The following is a 24,028-nucleotide window of genomic DNA, read 5'->3' as shown; positions in this document are numbered from 1 at the left end:
ACAGTTGCTTAAAAAGTGTAGCTATTCCTGCCTTTGTGGCCTCAAGGGCTAAAGTGGGACAACGTTGGTATTTTTGGTGATGAGGAAACACTTTTTTTGTTAAGGGAGGTTGGGTGATCGTTGAACTGGGACAGAGGTCACAGCAGAGGTCACATTGGCGATTCCAGCGGCGGTGGGGGGCTGGCTGTGGGTCGGGCATCCTGCGCCCCCGACCCGGGAAAGGCGGTGGAGGCTTCGAGGTTGGGCGCCCACCGGAGGTTCCCACCGCCAGCTCCCGGAGGGGGGCACTCGGGAGCCAGCGCCTCAGGAACCGGGGCCCACGCGGGAAGGTCGAGCCCGCCGGTGAGGTCACGGTTGCCATGGCTCCGGGCAGTGACGCGCGTCGGCACGTGACCCGCGGTTGCCATGGCGGCGGGCGCCGGTCGGCGAGGGCGCCCCGCCTTCCCGAGTGACGTCCGCGGCCCCCCCTTTCCCGCCCCCCCTTGCCCCCTCCCCCGAGCCGGCTCCCCGCGGCCCCGGAGGTTTCACTGCACAACAAGATGGCGGCGGCGGCGGCGAGCGGAGCTGGCGGGGCTGCCGGGGCCGGGACGGGGGGAGCCGGGCCCGCGGGCCGCCTGCTGCCTCCGCCCGCTCCGGGGCCCCCGGCCGCCCCCGCTGCCGTGTCCCCCGCGGCCGGCCCGCCGCGTCCCCCAGCCCCGGCCTCCCGCGGACCCATGCCCGCCCGCATCGGATACTACGAGATCGACCGCACCATCGGCAAGGGCAACTTCGCGGTGGTCAAGCGGGCCACGCACCTCGTCACCAAGGCCAAGGTACCGGCGCGGGGCCGGGCGGCCGTCGCAGCGTGGCGGGGCCGGGAGAGGTCCGCGCCCCCAGCCGGGGGGTCGGGACAGCGAGCGCGACGCGTGGTGGGAGCGTTGGGGGCCGGGGAGGCGGGAGGGGGCCGGCCGCGGCGGGGCGGGCGCGGAGCTAGGGACCGACACCTGGGACCCGAGACGGCGGAACTTCACGCGGGGGCCCGGGGCCACAGAGCACCGGCCCTGGGAGCCCGGGAGCCGGGCGCGGGGAGGGTCCTCGGGGCTGAGGGCAGAGGAGTAAAGGGGGTGATTGGAAAGAAGGGGTCGGAACTCCCCGGGGACCGGGAGACTGTAAGCCAGTAAGTCTCGGGAACCAGCAGCTAGGAAGTCATAAGGGAATGAGGACGGGGGCGTATGCAATCTGGACCAGGAGGATGGGGGAAGACCAGGGTGAAGTGGCAGACCCGGGCTTGTGAGGGGACCCAGGACGGCTGCGGCACGAACTGGGGATGTGCACAGCTGCAGGGCGCTGGGAGGTCTCAGGATCTTGGTGCCTTAAGGCAAAGATAGGAATCCGCATTTGATCGTCTAAGACTGATAGATGGTGCGAAGGGGAGCCCGAGGAGAGACACGATTAGTGGAGGAGGTAGTGAGGAAAATGGGGAAATAGGGGGAAATTGCTTTGCTTGTCCACAGGAAGGGGCCCAGGGAATGGAGGAGTTGAAGTGGGGGTGGGGGGGTGTCCCAGGTTTATAATGGCACTAGGTAATCAGGGGTTAAACAGTTTGGGAGAGATGATTGCCGGTTATTTTTAGTTGTTGGAGGGTCGGGAATGGTGGGCTTTGTAGAACCCAGGGTGGGCTTTCACTGGTCGAGGCGGGAGGCTTGTGATTGAAGAACGCAGACACCGGGAGATTACACGCATGGAGCCCTTAGGTTCTTAAAGGGATTTGAGGCGCCATAGGAGTGAGATTGGCCAAGGTCAATTAGGAAGCTCTCCATGTATGCATGTTCAATACCTTCTTTGAGGAAATATGGTAGCACCTTCATGTAGCCTTCGTTGGGAGGATTGGAATCTAGGACATCAGGAGGAATCTTCTGGTTTTGGTGGAACCCGCAAAGCCCATTTTTCCTCCAGAATTTTCTTTGCTCAATATCTTCCCTGAATGAATACTTTTAATGTAGCCATTCATTATGTTTGAAACTGCAGCTTGTGTTTTCCCTCAACCTGAGGAATGAAGAACCCTTGCAGTTGCTGCCGCCTCCCGCCAAAGCCGCATCAGTCCCCTTCACCTCCTCAGCCTAGCCTCTGGTTATCATGACCTACCTTGTTTTTGCTTCTATGGCAGTGGCTTGTTTTCCGAGGCCAGTGACTTATCTAGGCCTTCTCTCCTGATCACTCGCAACCTGAAGTTCCTTCCCCACCGTCTTTCTGCCAAAGGCTACAAGGGGCCCTTCTTACTAGGGTGTCAGGGTGGGTGGCTGTGGCGAATTGATTGGTCAGTTTCACTTCCCCTGGAGGGCCCTCTTCAGCCTTTTCTGCCCGTTTTTATCACAGGGCCTCAAGTCTGCAGGTCAGAGCTGGATGAGATACCAAAGTCCAGGGCTCCCTCAGACCCTGAGGGGAAGTTGGGGGAAGTCGACTGAGCCAAGACTGTGGTGTGCTTCCTCCCTTGCCACCCGGCCCCTCACTGTGTTTCCAGTCTAGTTTACTATCAGCCAAGGCAAACTTCTATTTACAAACAATATGCCTTGTTCCTTGTTGTGCTGTTTCTTTTTTTTTTCTCCTTATTTTCTGTGTAATCACTTTGTGCTCCTGTGGTTATTTTGCTCTGACCTCTGGGGGATAGTCTCTATACACTTAATTGGTTGCCTGGTTTATGGTTTCATGATTTAAAGAATTTTGAATCTTCCAGCCCTTGGATACACCAAAATATTGATAAAATCTGTTACAGACAGGGTTGAATGTTTTTGTAAATGTAATTGCAAACAGTTGATTGTTGGCTTTAATCTAAAAGAGACATTTCTGTCTTCAGTAGTCAGCAAAGCCGGTGCCTAATTATGGCTGGTCTGGCCGCTTTCTCATTTTCATGTGTGTGTGTGTGTGTGCGTGTGTTTTTCATAGTTTTTCTCTGAGACCTTGGTATCCTTTAGGACTGCTACATTTTAACCATTGGCGTGTTTACAAACGGGTGTCACTGTTTGTGTTGGTTTTTATCTTTGATCATTTGTGGTGTGCAGTTATGCAATTCCTATGTATGGAAATATTCAGTCTTGAATGAGACTGAAATGGCTTGGACAATGAGTTGCATGTGTGAGGGAACCACACCAGCATTCATTTGTGTTTCTGTAGCGGTGTGCAATTTCCTAGTTACAGTTACGAGTGCTGTATCTTTTGCTGCTTAAATTGCTCGGACTACGTGAGTGAAGCTTAATTCACAAGGAGTTGTCATGTGCTCTGGGTGAACCCTGAGCATATCTTGGCCTGCTCCACGCTCATCTGTATCCACTTTGGAAGGGGTTCTCAAATGCTGACAGCTTAGATGTGCCTAACAGCTGTTGACATACAGTATGATGGTCTGTTAAGGTTAGGGTTTGGTTATATAATGGTGGGGAAGGTAATAGATATTAGAAGTTGCTGAAGCTGCTGCTTCAGTTAACCCAGGTTGGTTTTTTTCTCCCCATGCACTGCAGCCTTTATCTTACTTCTGCAGAGGGGTCATCTGGAAACAGAGAGTTATTTTTTTCCCCATCTATTTCCAGAATGTATCGTTTGTTGTTTTGTCTTTTAGAGGTGTGTGATTTTTTTCCCCCCTTGTAGGAAATGATCTGGGTGTTCTTATAACCATATATAACAGCCAGACAGAGTTAATTCAGATGATACTTGTGTTGGCTGAAGGAGGTTAGGTAATAGGTATTTTCTGAACATCAGAAATAATTATGATCCACCCCTGTTTTTTTTTTAAACACATGTGACCCATTCCAAGGACTAAGAGACTAAAGTAAACCTCATTTATTGAGTAGGATACTGCACTCCATTCAGTACTGTGGTTAAGCTGGCCCTTTCCCAAATGCTGTTAACTCTCAAACCTTGTAGAGCGAGATCCTGGGATGAATAAAATCAGTAGAGAAAAGTGAAGCTTTTCCTGTTTGGTTGTTGGTTACTTTTGCAGCACGGCGTTCATGAGCTCAGACTTCATACTGGCGGCACTGCAGTGCTTAGAGCGGCACTGCAGGACAGTTACCAGGAGAGAATGTTCAGCTGTGACATACTTTGGTTAGTAGCTCACCCTAGCTGTCTTTGTCCTACCTGCTTTGATTTCCTTTTTTTGGAGGAGCCTTACTTAGCCTGAGGTTCTCTGGCTCTGTTTTTTTTTTTTTTTTTTGGTAGAAAACTATAAAGTATTAAAGATATTTTTGAAAAAGAATGTTTTCTGCTCTCAAATTGCTGGTAGTCTGTTGCCTGTGCCTAATTATACCTTCACTAGTTGGATGATGGGGAACAAAGAGTAGATAGATTTTGTATGCATTTTTTTTTTTCTTTTTTAAAATATTGGGGCAGGGTCTTACTCTGTCACCTAGGCTGGAGTGCAGTGACACTGTCAAACCTCAAAGTCTCAGGCTCAAGAGACCCTCCCGCCTCAGCTTCCTAAGTAGCTGGGGCGACAGGCTTACACCACCACCCCCAGTTGATTTAAAAAACTTTTTCTTGTAGAGATGGGGTCTCGTTACGTTGCCCAGGCTGGTCTTGAACTTCTGGAATCAAGTGATCCTCCTGCTTCAGCCTCCCAAAGTGCTGGGATAACAGGCATGAATCTGTAACCCAAATGCTTGGCCTGTATGCATTTTAAAATATGCATGAATATACAAGCCTTTGGTCAAATACTTTTAAACTAGGTTTCAACAAATATATATCAGTTGCCCGTTACTGGTTTATTGTAGGAGTTCCTGCTTTGGATAAAGCAACCTGAGTTTGAATCTCCTGCTGCTTAATAGTCGGGTATTCTTAGGTTGTGAGAAGTTATTTAACTTCTCTGTGCTTGGGTTTCCTCATCTGTAAAATGGGATAACAATAGTACTTAGCTCACAAGCTTGGGTGTTACGAAGATTGAAGAAGATAGTGTATGTAAAGCTCTTGGCATAAATGTTACTGTCATCGTCATTTTTATCAGGTATTGTAGTAACATAATAACATTATGGACATAATAATAGTCCTTTTTTTTTTGCTTTTCACCCCTTGGGCACAGTTCATGAATGCATATGCCATTAGTTTTGTGTAGGTAGAGGCCATCCTTATGATACACTTCCATGGTTAAAAAAAAGTTTGCTACTATTTCAGGTGTCACTTTGAGATAGTTGGATTTAATTCCTATGGGGTACAGGCTGGCTAATCTCATGAAATCAGCATTTTAAAATATACATTTTCATTAGTTAAACTTTTTTTTTTTTTAAACAGGAATGAGACTTATTTAATGAAAACTGTGACTAACACTGGCTTTTTCTTTGGGCTGCCTTGAATTTTCAGTGTGTTTTGTGTAATTTTGTTACGTTGATGATGGAACGGAGTTGAGTGCAGTCTTCTCCCTAGAGGTTCACTGAAATTCAGTGGTATGCAGAAACGGTCGTGCAAGCTCAAGAGCACATTTGCCCTTGCGTGTACAGGCAGAGGCCTTAGAAGGCCGAGGTCAGAATTCTTCACTTTAAATATTACACAGAGAAGACATTTTGCCCTATGACCCTATTCCAAATATTGACTAGCCAGGACACATCTGTGTGGTTTAGTGCAAACTCATTTCCATGAGGAGAACAAGGCAAAGTGGGCTAAAAGCATTATTTTCACCTCTAAAGAAGAGTTTAATGAAGCACATAAGATGATTCTTTCACCCATTAGAAAACTGAAAACAAGATTCATTGGTAAGAAAGAATCATGTCAAAAAGAAATTGAAAGCAAGATTTACATTACATACATTTGAGGAAGATAGCCCTATCCCTAGACAATCTGGAAGTGACTATCGAAAGATGACTACGTTCACTTCCATACAGTGCTGATGGAGTTACTAAATGTTGTTGGAATTTTGTGAAAAGCTAAGACTGATTGAGACTAGTCTCTCCAGAGTCAAAATACCAGTATTCCACTCTCAACGTCAAAGATATTTATTTTAACATTTTGACTTTGGTGCCAGCTCCCTAGAAAGTCATAGATCTCACTCAAGCCCGAGGTGCCCAGACTAGTTACTTCTGTGCCAGAAGTGCTGTTTTCATTTTCCAGGCTTCAGTCTGGCTAATGTTTTCTAGTTCATCACATAAAAGAGAACAAAATGGATGCTTTGAAAAGAAAAAGAAATGCTTTCTACTCATCAGAGCCACTGTAACGGCAAAACAACACCTAAGACATCTGCACAGAGATGAAACCTTTCCCTTAATGATTTATTCATTCAACACATTTATTGAATGCAGATTTTTTTGTCAGGTTCGATTCTAGGGTCTGGAATGCACCAATGAACAAGGGAGACAAAAAGCACCTGCCTGTCTGGAGCTTACTTTCTAGTAGCAGGAGACAGACAAGAGACATGTAAAAAAATTAAAAATTTCGTATAGGGGTGAACACCAGCAAGAAAATAAATGGGCTAGAGAATGTCTGGGCAGGGCTGCTGCCTCAGATAGAGTGGTCAGGGAAGACCTTTCTTTCCAAGATGATGATATTTGAGCTGGGACCTGAGTGATGGGAAAAAGCCAACCTGGGAAGATATGGAAGACAGAACATTCCATGCAGAAGGAATGGCACGTGCAAAGGCCATGGGGCGGATGTGAGCTTGGTTTGGCTAAAGATTAGACACAAGGTCATGACGCCATGGAACCTTAGCAAACAAGTGGGTGGGTGGGAAGGTATGAGGCCAGACATGTAGGAGGGGCCAGATCATCTGGGTCTTATGGCCATTTTATGGAATTGGGTGTGATGTGGGGTTGACATCAGAGAGTATGAAGCAGAACACCAATATCACCTAATTTATGTTTTTAAAACTTGGCTGGATGTGGTAGCTCAAGCCTGCAATTCCAGTGCTTTGGGGTGATGAGGCAGGAGGATCACTGGAGGCCAGGAGGTTGAGACCAGCCCGGGCAACGTAGTGAGACCCTGTCTCTACAAACAGCTTAAACATTAGCTGAGTGTAGTGGTGCGCATCTGTAGGCCCAGCTACTTGGGAGGTGGAGGCGGGAGGATCACTTGATCCTGGGAGTCTGAGGCTGCAGTTAACTATGGTCACACCACTGTATCCCAGCCTGGGTGATAGAGTGAAATCCTGTCTCAAGAAGACAAAACAAAACAAAAACAGCAACTCATGCTGGTTATTTTATGGTTAAGAGCAAAAATCCTTTTCTGATGGCATGTCTTGGGACAAGGGAGTATTTGCTTCTAACAACTTATATTCTTTTTCACTGTGAAAGAATGCAGACATAAACTGCACGTAAATTAAGCATGATCAACCTACAAGTATTTGTTGATTTATTGGGTGTGAAAAAGACCGCAGAGAGGTTCTATTCTAGTTCTGTCTTTTCCAGAGTCTTGGAAAGACAGACTTAACAGAATTTATAATCTCAGGTTTTTAGAGACTTTTTTTTTTTGAGACAGAGTCTCACTCTGTCACCAGGCAACAGGCTGGAGTGCATGCAGTGGTGTGATCTTGGCTCACTGCAACCTCCGCTTCCTGGGTTCAAGCAATTCTCCTGCCTCAGCCTCCCGAGGAGCTGGGACTACAGGCACGTGCCACCACGCCCAGCTAATTTTTTTGTATTTTTTTAGTGGAGACGGGGTTTCACCATGTTGGCCAGGATGGTCTCGATCTCTTGACCTCGTGATCCACCCGCCTCGGCCTCCCAAAGTGCTGGGATTACAATTTAGGGATTTATAAAGTCATTTAGACCAATTATCCATTAGATTCATGACTGAGATGTGAAGAAAATAAAAAGGGCTAGAAGTAAACACAACGTGCAATGACCATAAAAACAGTCTGCCTTATGTAGTTTTCTCGTATCATCGTGTCTAGCTAACTCCTAGGGAATATGGGTAATTATACATTTGTACTGCTGGGCTGGTCAGAGCTACCTTTGAGGGTACGTTTCTTAGATGGACTCCTCACTTACTGGATCACTAACAGTTTCCAGGGATGGTGACCTCTTTTTTTTGGAGACAGAGTTTCACTCTTGTTGCCCAGGCTGGAGTGCAGTGGCGCGATCTCGGCTCACTGCACCCTCCGCCTCCCAAGTTCAAGGGAGTCTCCTGCCTCAGCTTCCTGAATAGCTGGGATTACAGGCATGTGCCATCATGCTCAGCTAATTTTGTATTTTTAGTAGAGACAATGTTTCTCCACGTTGGTCAGGCTGGTCTTGAACTCCCAACCTCAGGTCATCTGCCCGCCTTGGCCTCCCTAAGTGCTGGGATTACAGGCGTGAGCCACTGTGCCCGGCCTGTCATCTTATATCTTGTTAAGAGAACTGGTCATCTAGATACATACCTTGATGACACAAGTGAGGGTCAACAGAACCACTTCTGTCAAGGGTTCCTCTTTTTTTTCTTCATTATCCTAACTAAACACAGGGAAGGGTTCTTCTTTTTATAGTTCTAGTTTCTGGTCTGTGGGCTATGCCTGTTCTCCAGATGAATTGAATGACCTCACCTATCAGGTAGGTGAGTCCCTGGCTCCTCCTAATAGTGAGTAGCTCGATCCCTTTCCAGCATAATAGTATAGTCATACAGTCCCATGGATGATGATAACATCGAGAGGGTGAAAATTATATACATTCGAATGGCCTTTTATCCTAATCTAATAAAACATTGCTAAATAAATGGCCTAGGCAATGTCTTTGAGCAATCTCAACAGTCTTGAATGAATTAGCTTGAAATGCTTCTTTTGGATCTTTTCAGAATAGAATTGCAGAAGCTAGTACTAAACTGTTGGATGAGCCATCATGAAGTTATGTTAGGAACATATTTGTGTTTAGCAGGTGTGTGATCCGTGCTAGACAAGGAGCCACTGATGGTATTTTATCTCAGACTTAGGCTTTTCAAAGAGGTAGGAATCAGATTGTGAACACTCAGCCGCGTTTCCCAGAAATTGAAATGGAAAGACAAGCAGACTCATTGCCTGTCGAAGCTTGTCTGTGTAGGCTGAGCTCATTCAGTTGGATACTTTTGGCCAGTTATTTTAAACTAAATTTAGGTTTTGATTGGGGAGTTCTGAAAAATTATCAAATTCCTGCCTAGTTTCAGCTCCAGTGCATGTTTACTAGCAGTATTCTTTACTTTCTGTAGCTCCATACAGAAGAATTGAATGTGAAAATGTAGGTTAGTTACTGACATCTCTTGAGACTGCATTTTTTGGAGAAGAAATTTTTTTTTTTTTTTTGAGACGGAGTTTTGCTCTTGTTACCCAGGCTGGAGTGCAATGGCGCGATCTCGGCTCACCGCAACCTCCGCCTCCTGGGTTCAGGCAATTCTTCTGCCTCAGCCTCCCGAGTAGCTGGGATTACAGGCACGCGCCACCATACCCAGCTAATTTTTTGTATTTTTAGTGGAGACGGGGTTTCACCATGTTGACCAGGATGGTCTCGATCTCTTGACCTCGTGATCCACTGCATCCATCCATCCATCCATTCATCCACCCATCCATCCATTCATCTACCCACCCATCCATCCTTCAATCCATCCATCCATTCATCCGCCCATCCATCCATTCATCTACCCACCCATCCATCCATCCACCCATCCATCCATCCATCTATCCATCCTTCCATCTATCCATCCATCCATCCATCCATCCACCCATCCACCCATCCACCCATCCATCCATCCATCTACCCATCCATCCATCCACCCATCTATCCTTCCATCCATCCATCCATCCATCCATCCATCCATCCACCCATCCACCCATCCATCCATCCATCCATCCATCCATCCATCCATCCATCCATCCATCTACCCATCCATCCATCCATCTATCCATCCATCCATCCATCCATCCATCCATCCATCCATCCTTCCATCCAGCAAACTTGCCAAATTATCACAAATAGAAATGGATGATATACGGCACAAAGTTCAAAAGATGCAAAGGAATGTCAGTGAAGTAAAGTCTCTGCCACCCTAATACCTGAGTCACACAGTTTTTTACTCTTAAGCATTTATTAAGGGCATCTCTGGATTAGTCCGAGTGCTAGATGCTGCTCATTTTCAGACAGTGCTTTGACATACTTGAAATTCCTAAGTATCATTTTACTTAAAAGTAAAAAAAAGAAAATACTTGGCCAGACATGGTGGCTCATGCCTGTAACCACAGCACTTTGGGAGGCTGAGGCAGGAGGATCACTTGAACACCAGAGTTGGAGACCAGCCTGGGCAACATAGTGAGACCTTATCTCTACAAATAATAATAAAAAAATAACTGGAGTGTGGTGGTGCATGTCTATGGTCCTAGCTACTCAGAAGGCTGAGGTGGGAGGATCACTTGAGCCCAGGAGATCAAGGTTTCAGTGAGCTATGATCGTGCCGCTGTACTCTAGCCTGGGCAGCAGAGCCAGAGTGCCTCTCTAAAACAACAACAAAAAACAAAAACAAAAAGGAAAAAAGAAAATACCTAACCTAACCCCACTGCTCATTAGGATGGCACAGTGTGTAATCTAATGTGGACTCTGTGGGGGCAGGAATTTTAATCTGTATTCACTGCTGTATTCCTTATGTTTAGTGCAATGTGCAAATGTTCATTGAGTAAATGAATATTAGAATGAAAAAGTTTAAGAGCTGAGTTTGTTTTTATACCCTTAATACATCTTAGACTTTTATTATTGGAATTTTCTGTCTACAGTTAAGATATTAAAGAAAACTAATTTTCTACCTTTTTCTCACAAATCTCTGAGTAAGGAGATTTTCCGACTAGTAATTGATTTTTGGCATATCTCAATCTTTTATTATTAGGAAGGTCAGTGTATCTAAATTAAGTCCTGCACTTTAAGTTAAAATCCCTTAGTTTTTTTTTGAGATAGTTTCTTGCTTTGTCACCTAATGCTGGAATGCAGTGATATGATCATGGCTCACTGCAGTCTCTACCCCGTGGGCTCGAGTCATCCTCCTACTTCAGCTCCCTGAGTACCTGGGACTACAGGTGCATGCCACCACACCCAGCTAATTTTTAAACATTTTATTTTTTAGTAGAGATGGGGATCTTGCTACGTTGCCAGGCTGGTCTTGAACTCCTGGGCTCAAATGATCCTCCCTCCTTGGACTCCCAAAGTGTTGGGATTATAGGTGTGAGCTACCATGCCTGGCCAACATCAGTTTTAATATATGTGTACTCTACCATAACATTGCTGTTATTTTTTTGAATCTTTTTTATAATTTTCTTTCTAGTTTTTCACTTTCAAATTTTCTGTGATAACCATTTTTGTGCTCAAGTCTTTGATATATTTCTGATTTTTTGCTCTGGATATATTGTTGAAAGGGAAATTACTGTGCCAAAGGGAACACATGCTTGTACAACACCTGATATGTATATTGCCACATTGCTTTCCAGAAAGACTGCACTACAGTTAACCTCCTGAGCAGCATATGAGCAGGCTTGTCTCACTGCAAGCCACACTGGCTCTCTTTATCTTATCTGTCTCCCCATCTACCTTTGTTGGCTTGGGGGTGTAGGGCTTTTAAGTCTCTATTCCACCTCTAAATCTGGTGCCATAGATACAGTACAAGTCAGGAGAAGGTTATAGCAGCTGTGTAATCTGTTTTTTTTGGTACCAAACCTGGAAGAGAAAAGAATAAGTGTAAGTCTAACTTTTTTTTTTTTTTTTGAGACAGTCTTGCTCTGTCACCCAGGCTGGAGTGCAGTGGTGCAATCTCCACTCACTGTAATCTCTGCCTCCCAGGTTCAAGTGATTCTCCTACCTCAGCCTCCTGAGTAGCTGGGATTATAGGCATTAGCCACCATGCCCAGCTAATTTTGTATTTTTGTAGAGATGAGGTTTCACCACGTTGGTCAGGCTGGTCTTGAACTCCTGACCTTAGGTGATCCACCTACCTTGGCCTCCCAAAGTGCTGGGCTTACAGGTACGAGCCACTGCACCTGGCCTTTTGTTTTTTTTTTGGATACCTAGTCTCGCTTTGTTGCCCAGGCTAGAGCGTAGTGGCATGATCTCAGCTGACTGCAACCTCTGCCTCTTAGGTTCAAACAATTCTCCTGCCTCAGCTTCCCTAGTAGCTGGGATTACAGGTGTCCACCACTGTTCCTGGCTAACTTTTGTATTTTATTAGAGGTGGGGTTTCACCATGTTGGCCAAGCTGGTATCAACTCCTGACCTCAAGTGATCCACCTGCCTCAGCCTCGTGGAGTGCTGGGATTACAGGTGTGAGCTACCGTGCCCGGACCATGCATTAATCTTTTAAAAGTATGTATTATGGAAATTTTCAAACATAAATGAAGGTAGAGGGAATAATGTAATGAACCCTCATCTGCCTGTCACCTAGTTTAAATAGATGTCATCTTGTGGCCAATCTTTCTTTTATACCCTTTCCAACTTCCCCTTTTTTCCTGGATTTTGAAGCATATCCCAGAATCCTTTCATTTCATCTGTAAATATTTTGGTGTGTATCTCTAAATAGATGTGGAGGCTTTAAAACAAACAAACAAACAAACAAAAAACCCAAGGCTGGGTGTGGTGGTTCATACCTGTAATCCCAGAACTTTGGGAGGTCTAGGTAGAAGGCTCACTCGAGGCCAGTTCAAAACCAGCCTGGGCAACACAGTAGTAGGGAGGCCACGTCTCTACACAAAAAATAAGAATAAATGAGCAGTGGATGGTGGCGAGTGGCTGTAGTTCTTGCTACTCGGGAGGTTGAGGTGGGAGGATTGCTTGAGCCCATGAGTTCCAGATTACAGTGTGGTAAACTAAGATTGTGCCACTACATTCCAGCCTGTGTGACAGAGTGAGAACCTTTCTCTTAAGAGAGAGAGAGAGAGAGAGATTGAGAGAGAGAGAGAGAGGAAAGAAAGAAAGAAAAATTAACACATAAGGTAATATCAAAATATTTTATCCTATGTTAACAAATGCTAATTAATACTAATTAACATATATTAATATTTGTTAACATAGGTTAATATTTAGTTTACCTGTGGATGCAGGGCCAGGCTTTTTCTTTGTATGTCCTAATTGGGGTTCCTTAATTTTGTTTCCATTAAATACACCCATAATTCATTATCTATAATTTTTAGTTTTATTTGCTTTTTAAAGCAGAATGTGAATTTAATGGCATTAGTGAAGCAATATTAGTACAAAGTCTATCTTGATTTTTATGCCTTCCTCCCATTATTTTATACTTATCTCATTCACATCTAATTTACTATGTCTTTTTAATCATTTGACATAGTTTTCATAGAAATGTTTTTCTCCTTAATTTTTCATCAGTTTACATGCCATTTAATTAAATTACATACCTGTAATAAAAAGCAACTGGTATAAATAGGTTTGGGAGAAAAACAATTAATTGTTGGTAAGAATATGACTTAATAATGAGAGGCCGGGCCAGGCGCTATGGCTCATGCCTGTAATCCCAGCACTTTGGGAGACCCAGCTGGGTAGATCACCTGAGGTCAGGAGTTTGAGACCAGCCTTGCCAACATGGTGAAACCCCATCTATAGTAAAAATACAAAAAATTAGCCAGACGTGGTGGCAGGTGTCTATAATGCCAGCTACTTGGGAGGCTGAGACAGGAGAATCACTTGAACCCAGTAGGTGGAGGTTGCAGTGAGCCAAGATCGTGCTATTGCATTCCAGCTTGGCAGCAAGAGTGAGCCTCTGTTTCAAAAAAAAACGGAGACTGGGCACGGTGGCTCATCACGCCTATAGTCCCAGCACTTTGGGAGGCCGAGGCAGGTGGATCACCTGAGGTCAGGAGTTGGAGACCAGCCTGGCCAACATGGTGAAACCCAGTCTCTACTAAAAATACAAAAATTAGTTGGTCGTGGTGGTGCATGCCTGTAATCCCAGCTACTCATGAGGCTGAGGCAGGAGAATAGCTTGAACCTGGGAGGCGGAGGTTGCAGTGAGCCGATATCCTGCCACCGCACTCTACCTTGAGCCACCTCGGTTCAAACAAACAAACAAATAAACAAACCACAAAAACTTAAATAATGGGAGCAGCAGAAGCATTCAAGAGTAAGAGGCAGGTGCTATTAGTTGGGACCAGTTGCATTTTGGGAGCATTGGTTGCTTAATGAGACAAGGGGTCCCTGCCGATTATTTTGGCAGGTTGTTGAGTGAAGGTGAGAACTTCTGCACTAATTTAAAATAATAAAGAAGTCAAAACTGTTAGAAATTTGAGGACAAGTTATTTTATAGAATCATTATTTATAATGTGTGCTTTGAGGTGGTATTTTTCTCCACTTATGTTAGAGTTTGCATGAACTGAACTGAATTTGATAATGAGCCAAGGAAACTAAAAACTTGGTGGAGAAACTGGCTGAACTCTGTAGTTGAAGAGGTTTAGATCTGTTCGCTGCCAGTGTAGTGTTCCATGGAACAAGTTGACATTTTCATGTAGTAAGTTGTTTTCTGTTTCTGGCAGAAGCAATCTTGGTTCATATGCCACAAGAAGCAGAATTGTTTTTATTGTGGAAGACAGGAGCTGAGCTGTGTGTTCTTATTAGAATGAGCTGGGCACCTGCAGGATTTCTTCTCTTTCTGCTTCCTGCCTCCTGTTGTCTTTTCCTTCTGTTAGAATGTTCTAATATTGCATAAGCAGCATTCCGACAATAGTTGAATTTTTTTGGTACCTCATTATTTTATGTTTTTAGTGATTGTATGTTCTTGGCTTACTTTCCGTTTCTACATCAACAGGGATATTGTTATTCTAGTCAAATGGGGTAGTTGTATTCTGGCAATGATCTTTGTGTCCAAGTCAGCTGTAGAAACAACACTGTCATATATTATACCTAAGTATCTTACATGTGTATGGTAATTCTGGGAGGTAATTACATGTTTGCATGGCACTTTATTATCTCTTGAAAGGATTTTATAATTCTCAGGAATAAAATAACTTGTTTGAAGCGTGTTACTGATTGGCCTTTGACTGTCCGAAGGGTAGCCAGTTGTTTCAGCCTACTGCCTCTTTTGATCTCATTTTCCTCCTTCCTTCTGAGTCAGCAGCTGCATCCAGTGCCCCGCTCTAATTGAGCTCTTAGTAAAAGGGGTATTGTTAAACCAAGTCACACCTCATATAGCAGTGAGATTATATCAATGGTTAGATTTTTAGGCCAGGAATCCATTTTGGAGTCACATTAGTTGCATTACCTATATTTCTCTTCCTTTTCTTATCCTGGTACCAATGTTTTCTGTTTTTCCAGCTCTTTGGGGAATCTTTTTGGCCCGTCCGAGTTGCCTGTGATAGTCTGTAGTTGATGAACCGAGACTGGTGTGGGAGTCAGGGGATGCGTTTCCAGTCCCAGCTTTTACCAGCTAGCACTTTCGTTTCTGGCAACTCACTTAACCTCAGGGGGTTTCCAGTTTCATTTGTAATTTTTTCAATTGCTTTATTGAGGTAAATTTCACAGACCATCCAGTTCACCTAATTTTTTTTTTTTTTTTTAAGTGTCTTCCTGGAGCTATGCAACCATCACTACAATACATTTTAGAACATTTTCATTCTCCCTAAAAGAAACATTGTGACTATTAGCAGCCACTGCCTATTTCTTCAACCTCTCTTCTTAGCCCTAAGCAACCTCAAATTAATCTCTATAGATTTACGTGGTCTGGACACTTCATATAAATGTAATTATGCAATGGGTGGCCTGTTAATTCTTTCACTTAGTGTAATGCCTTCAAGGTTCATGCATGTTCTAGCATATGTTGGAATTTCATTCTTCTTTTTATGGCTGAATAATATTCTATTATATGGATATGCCACATTTTTTAAATCCGTTCATGAATTGATCGACATTGTTTCTACTTATTGACCATTATGAACAATATAGTCTTGAACATTTTTTTTTTTTTTGAGACGGAGTTTCGCTCTTGTTACCCAGACTGGAGTGCAATGGTGCCATCTCGGCTCAGCGCAATCTCCGCCTCCTGGGTTCAGGCAATTCTCCTGCCTCAGCCTCCTGAGCAGCTGGGATTACAGGCATGTGCCACCATGTCCAACTAACTTTTTGTATTTTTAGTAGAGATGGGGTTTCACCATGTTGACCAGGATGGTCTTGATCTCTTAACCTCGTGATCCACCCGCCTCGGCCTCCCAAAGTGCTGGGATTACAGGCGTGAGCCACCGCACCCAGCCTTGAACATTTGTGTACAAATTTTTGTGTGATCACATTTTCATTTTTTCTCGGGTAAATACCTAGGAGTGGAATTGTTTTGTCATGTGGCGACTCGTTTAACTTTTTGAGCAACTGCCAAACTGTTTCCAAACTGCTCCATTTTATATTCTCACCCGCGATGTATGAGGGTTTCTGTTCTGTCTACATCCAAAACTTATTTTCTTTCTTTTTGATTTTGGCTATCCCAGTGGATGTGAAGAAATATTTCATTGTGGTTTTGATTTGCATTTCCCCAATGAACAATGTTTTATGGACCAGTTGATCATTTGTATATCTCCTCTGAGAAATGTCTATTAACAACCTTTGTCTGTTTTCAAATTGGATTATTTGTGTTTTTACTGTTGAGTCGTAAGAGTTCTTTATGATTGGGATACAAGTCCCTTATCAGATAGATGATTTACCAATATTTTCTCCCGTTCTGTGGGTTGTCTTTTCACTTTCTTGGTAGTTTTGTTTGCAGCACAAATGTATTTAATTTTGATTCTCCAGTTTCTTAATTTATGTAGTTATTTTTAACTCTGAAACTATATGTTTTATTGTGATTATTTTCCTCTGTGCTCATTCTGTACCTTTCTCCCATTTCCATATGGTTCTCCCTTTCCCAGGATGTTTTCTAGCCTCAAAGACTTTATCTACCTATCTAATACATGTGTCTTAAAAATAATGAAACCTTACCAAATGCATAACAAAGAAAGTGAAAATTCTTCATCTCTCCAGAGAAAACATTGTCAACATTTTACAACCAGATTTCTTCCTATTCACATGTTAACATTTTAAAAATTAAAAACGGAAACCTGCCACAGTCCGGTTTGCTACTTGTTTTTTCATTTACTAGTATATCTCCAACATTATTCCATGTCAGTACACTTTGTCCTCGTCTCATCATTTTAATGCCTGCAGAGTATTCTATTTTATGGATGTAATATACATAGTAGCCTATTGATAGATTTTAGGGTTTTTTCCAGATTTTATTTGTTTTTTTGAGACAGAGTTTCTATCACCCAAGCTGGAGTGCAGTGGCATGATCTTGGCTCACTGTAACTTTTGCCTTCTGGATTAAAGTGATTTTCCCACCTCAGCATCCCTAGTAGCTGGAATTCAGGCACCCACCACCATATCCGGCTGATTTTTCTATTTTTAGTAGAGGCTGGGTTTCACCATGTTGGCCAGGCTGGTCACGAACTCCTGGCCACAAATGATCGCCCTGCCTCAGCCTCCCAAAGTGCAGGATTACACATGTGAGCCACTGTGCCTGGCCCAGATTTTATTGTTTTAATTACAATTTTTACATCAGTTGTTTCTGCACATTTATATTTGCACACTTGTGCTAGTTTTTTTTGTTCCATTGATTTGCTATTGCAGTATTTACTACTCAAAAGACTTAGAATTATTTTGAAAAAACAAGGGTTTTATTTAGTCTGACCTAGAGTCAACATCCCAAAAGTTATCTGTTCTTTTCCATCATGATGCATACAATGTTATGATCTTCTTTTAAATTCAGATTCTTCATTTCCTTGGTAATCGCATAGAATAATTTCCTAGAAGTGGAATGCCTGGATCAGAGTATGAGTGCTTAAAATTATGTAGATGTGGCCAAATCACTCTCCAAGTAAGGCCATGCTTATTCATTCAACTTGAGCATGTATGACAGTGCTTCTTGTGTGTTTTTTTAACTCTGGCAAATAGCCTTTTTAGGGAATCAATCTGACAGGTGAAAAAAATGTCGTTTTAATTCGTAGTTATTTATTAGTGCATTTGAACATCATTTAATTTGTCTGTTGGTTGTCTTTCTGCTTTGTCTACTTTTCTATTGGGCTTTGGCTTGTTTTCATTAATCAATTGTCATAGCTTTATTATTATTATGAATTTTTTTTTAATTGAGACAGAATCTCACTCTGTTGCCTAGGTGGAGTACAGTGATGTCGTCTTGGCTTACTGCGACCTCCATCTCCTGAGTTCCATTTTCATGCTTCGGCCTCCCAAAGTGCTGGGGTTACAGGCATGAGCTGTGGTGCCCAGCCTGTAATAGCTTTTTTAATATTAGGGAAATTAGTTACCTTTTAAAATATATTACTGATATTTTTCTTTTCCTTTTTCTTTTTTTTTTTTGAGACGGAGTTTCGCTCTTGTTACCCAGGCTGGAGTGCAATGGCGCGATCTCGGCTCACTGCAACCTCCGCCTCCTGGGTTCAAGCAATTCTCCTACCTCAGCCTCCCGAATAGCTGGGACTACAGGTGCGCGCCACCATGCCCAGCTAATTTTTGTATTTTTAGTAGAGACGGGGTTTCACCATGTTGACCAGGATGGTCTCAATCTCTTGACCTCGTGATCCACCCGCCTCGGCCTCTCAAAGGGCTGGGATTATAGGCGTGAGCCACCGTGCCCGGGCATTACTGATATTTTTCTTTTTTTTTTTGACTTTGTGTGTGTGTGTCTAATATAAAATGTAAATGTTTTAATTTTTACAGTTAGATTTTTTCCCCCTTTATGGCTAGGTTTTTAAATTCTAATTATGTAAAGATATTTACCCATGTTTTCTTCAACTACTTTTATAGTTTTTTTTTTTAAGTGTAAATCTTTGCTTCATGTGAAGTGCATTTTGATGTAAAACAAATGAAATAGGGACAAGTTGTAGAATTTATTGGAGTTGTAACTTGACATTTATTTTTGTGATTATTACTGGCTTCCTCCCACTCGATTGTAAGTCCCACGAGGGCAATGTATTGTGTTGTTGTTGTTGTTTTTTCCTTGTTCTTATTTTCAGTGTCTCGCACAGTGCTTGCCTTGTAATGGGCCCTCCATTTATTGAATACATGAATCTAGGTTTTTCTCTAGGTCTCTAGCTTCTCCTGACACAATTAATTATGTAATTGCCATTTTCCTTCTTGATTTAAAAAGCAACTATATCATTTACAAAACCTCCCTGGATACTTAGGTACGTTTCTGAACTCTTTAATCCATCGAGTGTGCTGCCTTTTCTTGCTTCGGTACTGTACAGCTTTAATTATGATAGCTTTATACTACTTAAAGTGTATTTGGGAGGCCAGCTTTAAGCACTTTTTTTTTTTTTTTAAATTTTAAGTGATGCTCCTTCCCCCTTTAAGCGCTCTTAACTGTATGAGACCACAGTTTGGGAAGCTCTGTAATCTCTTTTATTAAACATTTTGCTACACCTTTGGAAACATTCATGTAACTTAACAATTAAACACTTAATCCATTCTGAAAGTCAGCCTGCAAAGCAGAAATGATTTTTGGGGTATTATTTGGTGTGAAGAGTTTTTCTCGGATGTAACATACTTAATACGGGCATGATCTTTTTAGTTAATGTGTTTTAAAAAAACTCTCATTTTATAACTGGCATTTCTAGAAAAGCAACGTTTTTCTCACGGTTTTTTAATGCAGAATAGAGGGGAGGTGGCAGAAAAGGTATGGTGGTAATTGTGTTGGCACCCTGCCGATGTCGAAGCAGGTAATGCAAAAGACATTGCTTAAAAGTGCTAATGCAGATTTCAGTTTAGCTACCTTGTGCATGACACGTTACCTTCCCGTGGCCCACAGTATTTACTGATTCGTTGACTGTGACTTGCGTGAAGTTCAGGTAACGTTGCTGAGTAATCACTTTCTTTTGTGTAGCCTTCTCTCTCTGTAGAACATCAGATATACTTAAAACTCTGAAATAGAGCATTCTCTTGGGATTTTCTATAATGTCTTACGGTAGGAACCAACTTCAGGGTCTTGTGGGCGTCGGAGAAGTTGAAATTCTAGGGAACTGAGCTAATGGAACAGGGCATGCCTAATGTGATCAAATCCTTGCCTGCTTTGGTGTTGGAACGTTTTTCTAGAGTGCTTCCTTGAAATTGTTTATTCTAAATAACTGCCAGTTTACAAATGTATTTTCACATGATTACGTATTCTCTTTTCAAAAAACATAATGGGTTTTGTGAAGTTCTTTCAGACTCTCCTTAAAAAGCCTAGTGGATTTTCGAATTATTAAAGTAGAAGAATACACACATACACATACAGGTTTGTTTGGGACCCTTAGTCGCCACCCTGGAATTAAGTGCCACTGAAAATAACTCTGGAATAAAGTGTTTTTATGTAGCAGGAATAGTTGACTTACATGAGTTTTTCCCTTTGCACATTTTCTCTGGGTAGAAAATGAGCTTGATTTTCTTTTAGTTGTATTAAAAAATTTTTTCTCAATGCTAGTCTTAACTGAGAGATTTTTAGGCAGTTAACTCTCCCAGCACAGCAGTAAGCAGCTTGTTAGTAGGTATTATCTCTTGTTGATTTGTTACCCTTGAGATTCACTGTGCTTGCAAAACACCTGTCTGTGTTTGAGCTTTGCTAGGTGCTTGGCTTTTGTGTTTGACTGAAGATATTTTCCAAAGAAAGCAAATAGCTACTGGGGAAAGAAAGTCAGCAAATTTCCATATGCTTTCATAGAAGAGATTTCCCAATTAGAAAGCTTTTGTAGGCTTAACCTTTTGCCCTAAAGTAACCCAGCGTTTCATTATGTATTCCATTGAGGTTTTAGAGCTCTGTGCCAGAAAGTGAGGATCAAGGTTGAATGTGAAAGGAATATTCAGAGGATGAAGCTCATAGTCAACAAAGTGCTGCTTCATAGGCGAGGTCCAAAAATAACCTGCTTGCCATAGGGAGCAAGAATGGAGGTAGCATTAGCTGCTGTTTTGAGCAGTGTGTCATGTCCTGTTATGTCATTCCAGAATGGTTTTTTGGTTTTGCTTGGCAACAGGGTCTTGTTCTGTTGACCAGGCTAGAGCGCAGTGTGGTGTGATCATAGCTCACAGTCACCTCAAACTCTTGGGCTCAAGTGATCCTCCCACCTCAACCTCCTGAATAGCTAGGACTATAGGCACACACCATTGCACTTAGCTAGTGGCTTTCTTTTTAGCAGAGACGGTGTCTTGGTTTGTTGCCTCGGCTGGTCTCAAACTCCTGGCCTGAAGCAGTTATCCTACCTTGACCTCCCAAAGCCCTGGGATTATAGGCATGAGCAGCCACACCTTGACTCATTCCAGAATAATTAAAATTGTATTTAAGGCAATATCATTTGAAATTTTATTTTGGGAGAATGTTACCTTGGTAAATTGGTAAATAACAGTATTCTCAAAGTTTTGGGAAGAATACCTTTCTTGTAGCTTGAAGAAATTAACATAATTTACTCTTTGGTAAATAGGGAGATGGTCTGCGTTATACTCAGTTGGTTGCTGGAGTTCAAATTAATGATTTGCTTGCATCCTTTGGTGAATCTTGAGTGATTAAAAGGCAGAACTCAGTCTTTGGTTCAGAAAAGTTAGCACTGGAATGGATTCCCCAGCAGGCCCTGAAGGTAGGAGATGTTCTGGTTTAGAGAGCTCTTGCAAGGCCTGTGATAGAACCCTGCAACAGTAAGTTTTAAGAGTATCAATAACTGGCCGGGCGCAGAGGCTCACGCCTGTAATCCTAGCACTTTGGGAAGCCAAGGCAGGTGGATCATCTAAGATCAGGAGTTCAAGACCAGCCTGGTCAACATGGTGAAACCCTGTCTCTACTAAAAATACAAAAATTAGCCAGGTGTGGTAGCAGGTGCCTGCAATCCCAGCTACTCAGGAGGCTGAGACAGAAGAATCTGTTGAACCTGGGAGGCGGAGGTCGCAGTAAGCGGAGATAGCGCCATTGCATTCCAGCTTGGCTAACAAAAGCAAAACTCTGTCTCAAAAAAAAAAAAAAGCTATCAATAACATAGAATGTGGACATGCATAACACATAGATACATATTTAGCAAGTCAGGAAATATGGCTAGAAGGAATAAATTAACTCTAGTTACTTGGTGAGATCATGGAAGTAGTTTGTTTTAGGTGGTGGCAATTGTGAGTTTGAAGCTGGCGCAGGAAATGAGTGGTCAGATATGCTGTCATCCTCATTAATGGTTCAGCTTATTTCTCAGGTTTATAGTTGTATGAAGAGATGATATGCCTACTCCATTTAGGGAACTAGAGGTTCAAAATTGTAAAAGCTAAATAAAGAAGAGTGAAATACAGTGAAAAGTATCCTGTCTACACATACCCCGTGATCATCCAGATTTCCATTCCCAGGGGCAGTTGGTATTATCGGTGTTTTATATGTCCTGAGTTAGTTTATGTGTATAGAAATAAAGAAGGAGTATCTATTACTTCCTTCTTTTTTTTTTTTTTAGACAGAGTCTTGCTCTATCACCAGGCTGGAGTGCAGTGGCGCGATCCTGGCTCACTGCAACCTTCGCCTCCCAGGTTCAAGCGATTCTCTTGCCTCAGCCTCCCAAGTAGCTGGGACTATATGCACATGCCACCACACCTAGATAATTTTTATTTTTAGTAGAGACGGGGTTTCGCCATGTTGGTCAGGTTGGTCTCGATCTCTTGACCTCGTGATTCGACCACCTCGTTCTCTTAAAGTGCTGGGATTACAGGGTGAGCCACTGTGTCCGGCCTTACTTCCTCTTTTAACACAAATTGAAGTAAGTAATACACAATAGTCTGCATCTTAGGTTTTTCACTCTTGTATCTAATGTAAAAATAAGCAACACAGTATTCCAATGAAAGGATGTATTATGTATATATTTTTAGACATTCAGCCCTTTGAGTGTTTTTTTTTTTTCCTTTAAGACGGATTTTCGCTTTGTCACCCAGGCTGGAGTACAGTGGCGTGATCTCGGTTCACTGCAACCTGCACCTCCCTGGTTCAACAATTCCCCTGCCTCAACCTCCCAAGTAGCTGGGATTATAGGCTCATGCCACCACACCCAGCTAATATTTTTGTATTTTTAGTAAAGACAGGGTTTCACCATGTTGGCCAGACGAGTCTCGAACTCCTGACCTCGGGCAATCCACTCTGGCCTCCCAAAGTGCTGGGATTACAGGTGTGAGCCACCATGACTGGCTTTGAGTTGTTTCTAAGCTTTTGCTAATAAAACAATCTACAGGATTTAAAAAAATATGTTAGGGTTTTCTATTGACAAGTAAATATTGTCGTAATAGAAACTTACTATAATTATAATAATATCTTATTTCTGTCACACATGTTCATAAATGTCTATTTGAGCCTCCTTGTAAGGTAAGTACAGCAATTTAAAAATTATTATTATTTTTTTATTTTTATTTTTGTTTTTGGTAAGTACAGCGTTTTATACTGCATGAAGTGTATCCATTCAGAACTAGTAAAGTGGCAGAGGTAGAGGTAGAAGCAAGGTCTTCTGACTCCTATTTGGGTATCTGTCTGCTTTACGTAACATACATAATGCTGTTGTGGGGCTGTAGTGGGAGTGGGAGAATAAGAGGAAGTAGACCTAGGTGGGGCAAGCTTGAGATAGACAGGGATGTATCTGTCATCCTAGAAACCAGCATCCTGTCTGCCAGGAGTAAGAGGAGCTGGACATCAGCCTGCTGCAGGGACATAAGGGCACTTACGCACTGACAGAGCAACATGGCTAGATTGCATCTTGGAGTACAGCAGTATGGTAAGCCGAAGCATGGTAGTTCTGGAGAAACGGGGGACTGTCAGAGCTCCCTAGAACAGAGTGGGTGAAACAGCAGTCATGATTTGCTAAGGAGGCTGGGCAACTTGGGAGGATAAGGTAGGAGGATCACTTGAGCCCAGCAGTTCAAGGCTGCAGTGAAATATGACTATGCCACTGCATTCCAGCCTGGGCAACAGGGCAAGACCCTGTCTCTTAAAAACATTGGTCAAGACCATAAAACAAGGACATAGGCCATAGTGAAAACATAAAATTTTCTTCGAAGCTGTGGTATCAAGCCTGTTAATAGTAAGGAGATAGCTGTAGTGTGAGTCAGTTTTGGCCTAAGATTGAGGACTGGGAAATAGCCTTCTT

General features: G+C 42.9%; 1 protein-coding gene across 15 annotated transcripts in view; it reads left to right on the top strand.

The window, feature by feature from the left end:
* Positions 1 to 531: 531 nt before the first annotated feature.
* Positions 532 to 24,028, top strand: part of SIK3 (SIK family kinase 3) — a 262,659-nt gene continuing 239,162 nt past the window's right edge. For 12 of the 15 annotated variants that reach the window (XM_035264652.3, XM_078339525.1, XM_035264647.3 and 9 more), the window contains exon 1: positions 532 to 812. In XM_035264652.3, the coding sequence (XP_035120543.1) occupies positions 540 to 812 (273 nt within the window). In that variant the 5' untranslated portion in view covers positions 532 to 539. Of the gene's footprint in view, positions 813 to 5,617; positions 23,657 to 24,028 lie in introns of those variants that run through there. The other 3 variants (XM_078339528.1, XM_078339523.1, XM_078339524.1) reach the window with 2 other exon arrangements.

This window comes from Callithrix jacchus, chromosome 10 (assembly GCF_049354715.1).
Source record: "Callithrix jacchus isolate 240 chromosome 10, calJac240_pri, whole genome shotgun sequence".
Classification (NCBI taxonomy): Eukaryota; Metazoa; Chordata; class Mammalia; order Primates; family Cebidae; genus Callithrix; species Callithrix jacchus.
This window is presented reverse-complemented; position numbering and strand designations above follow the sequence as displayed.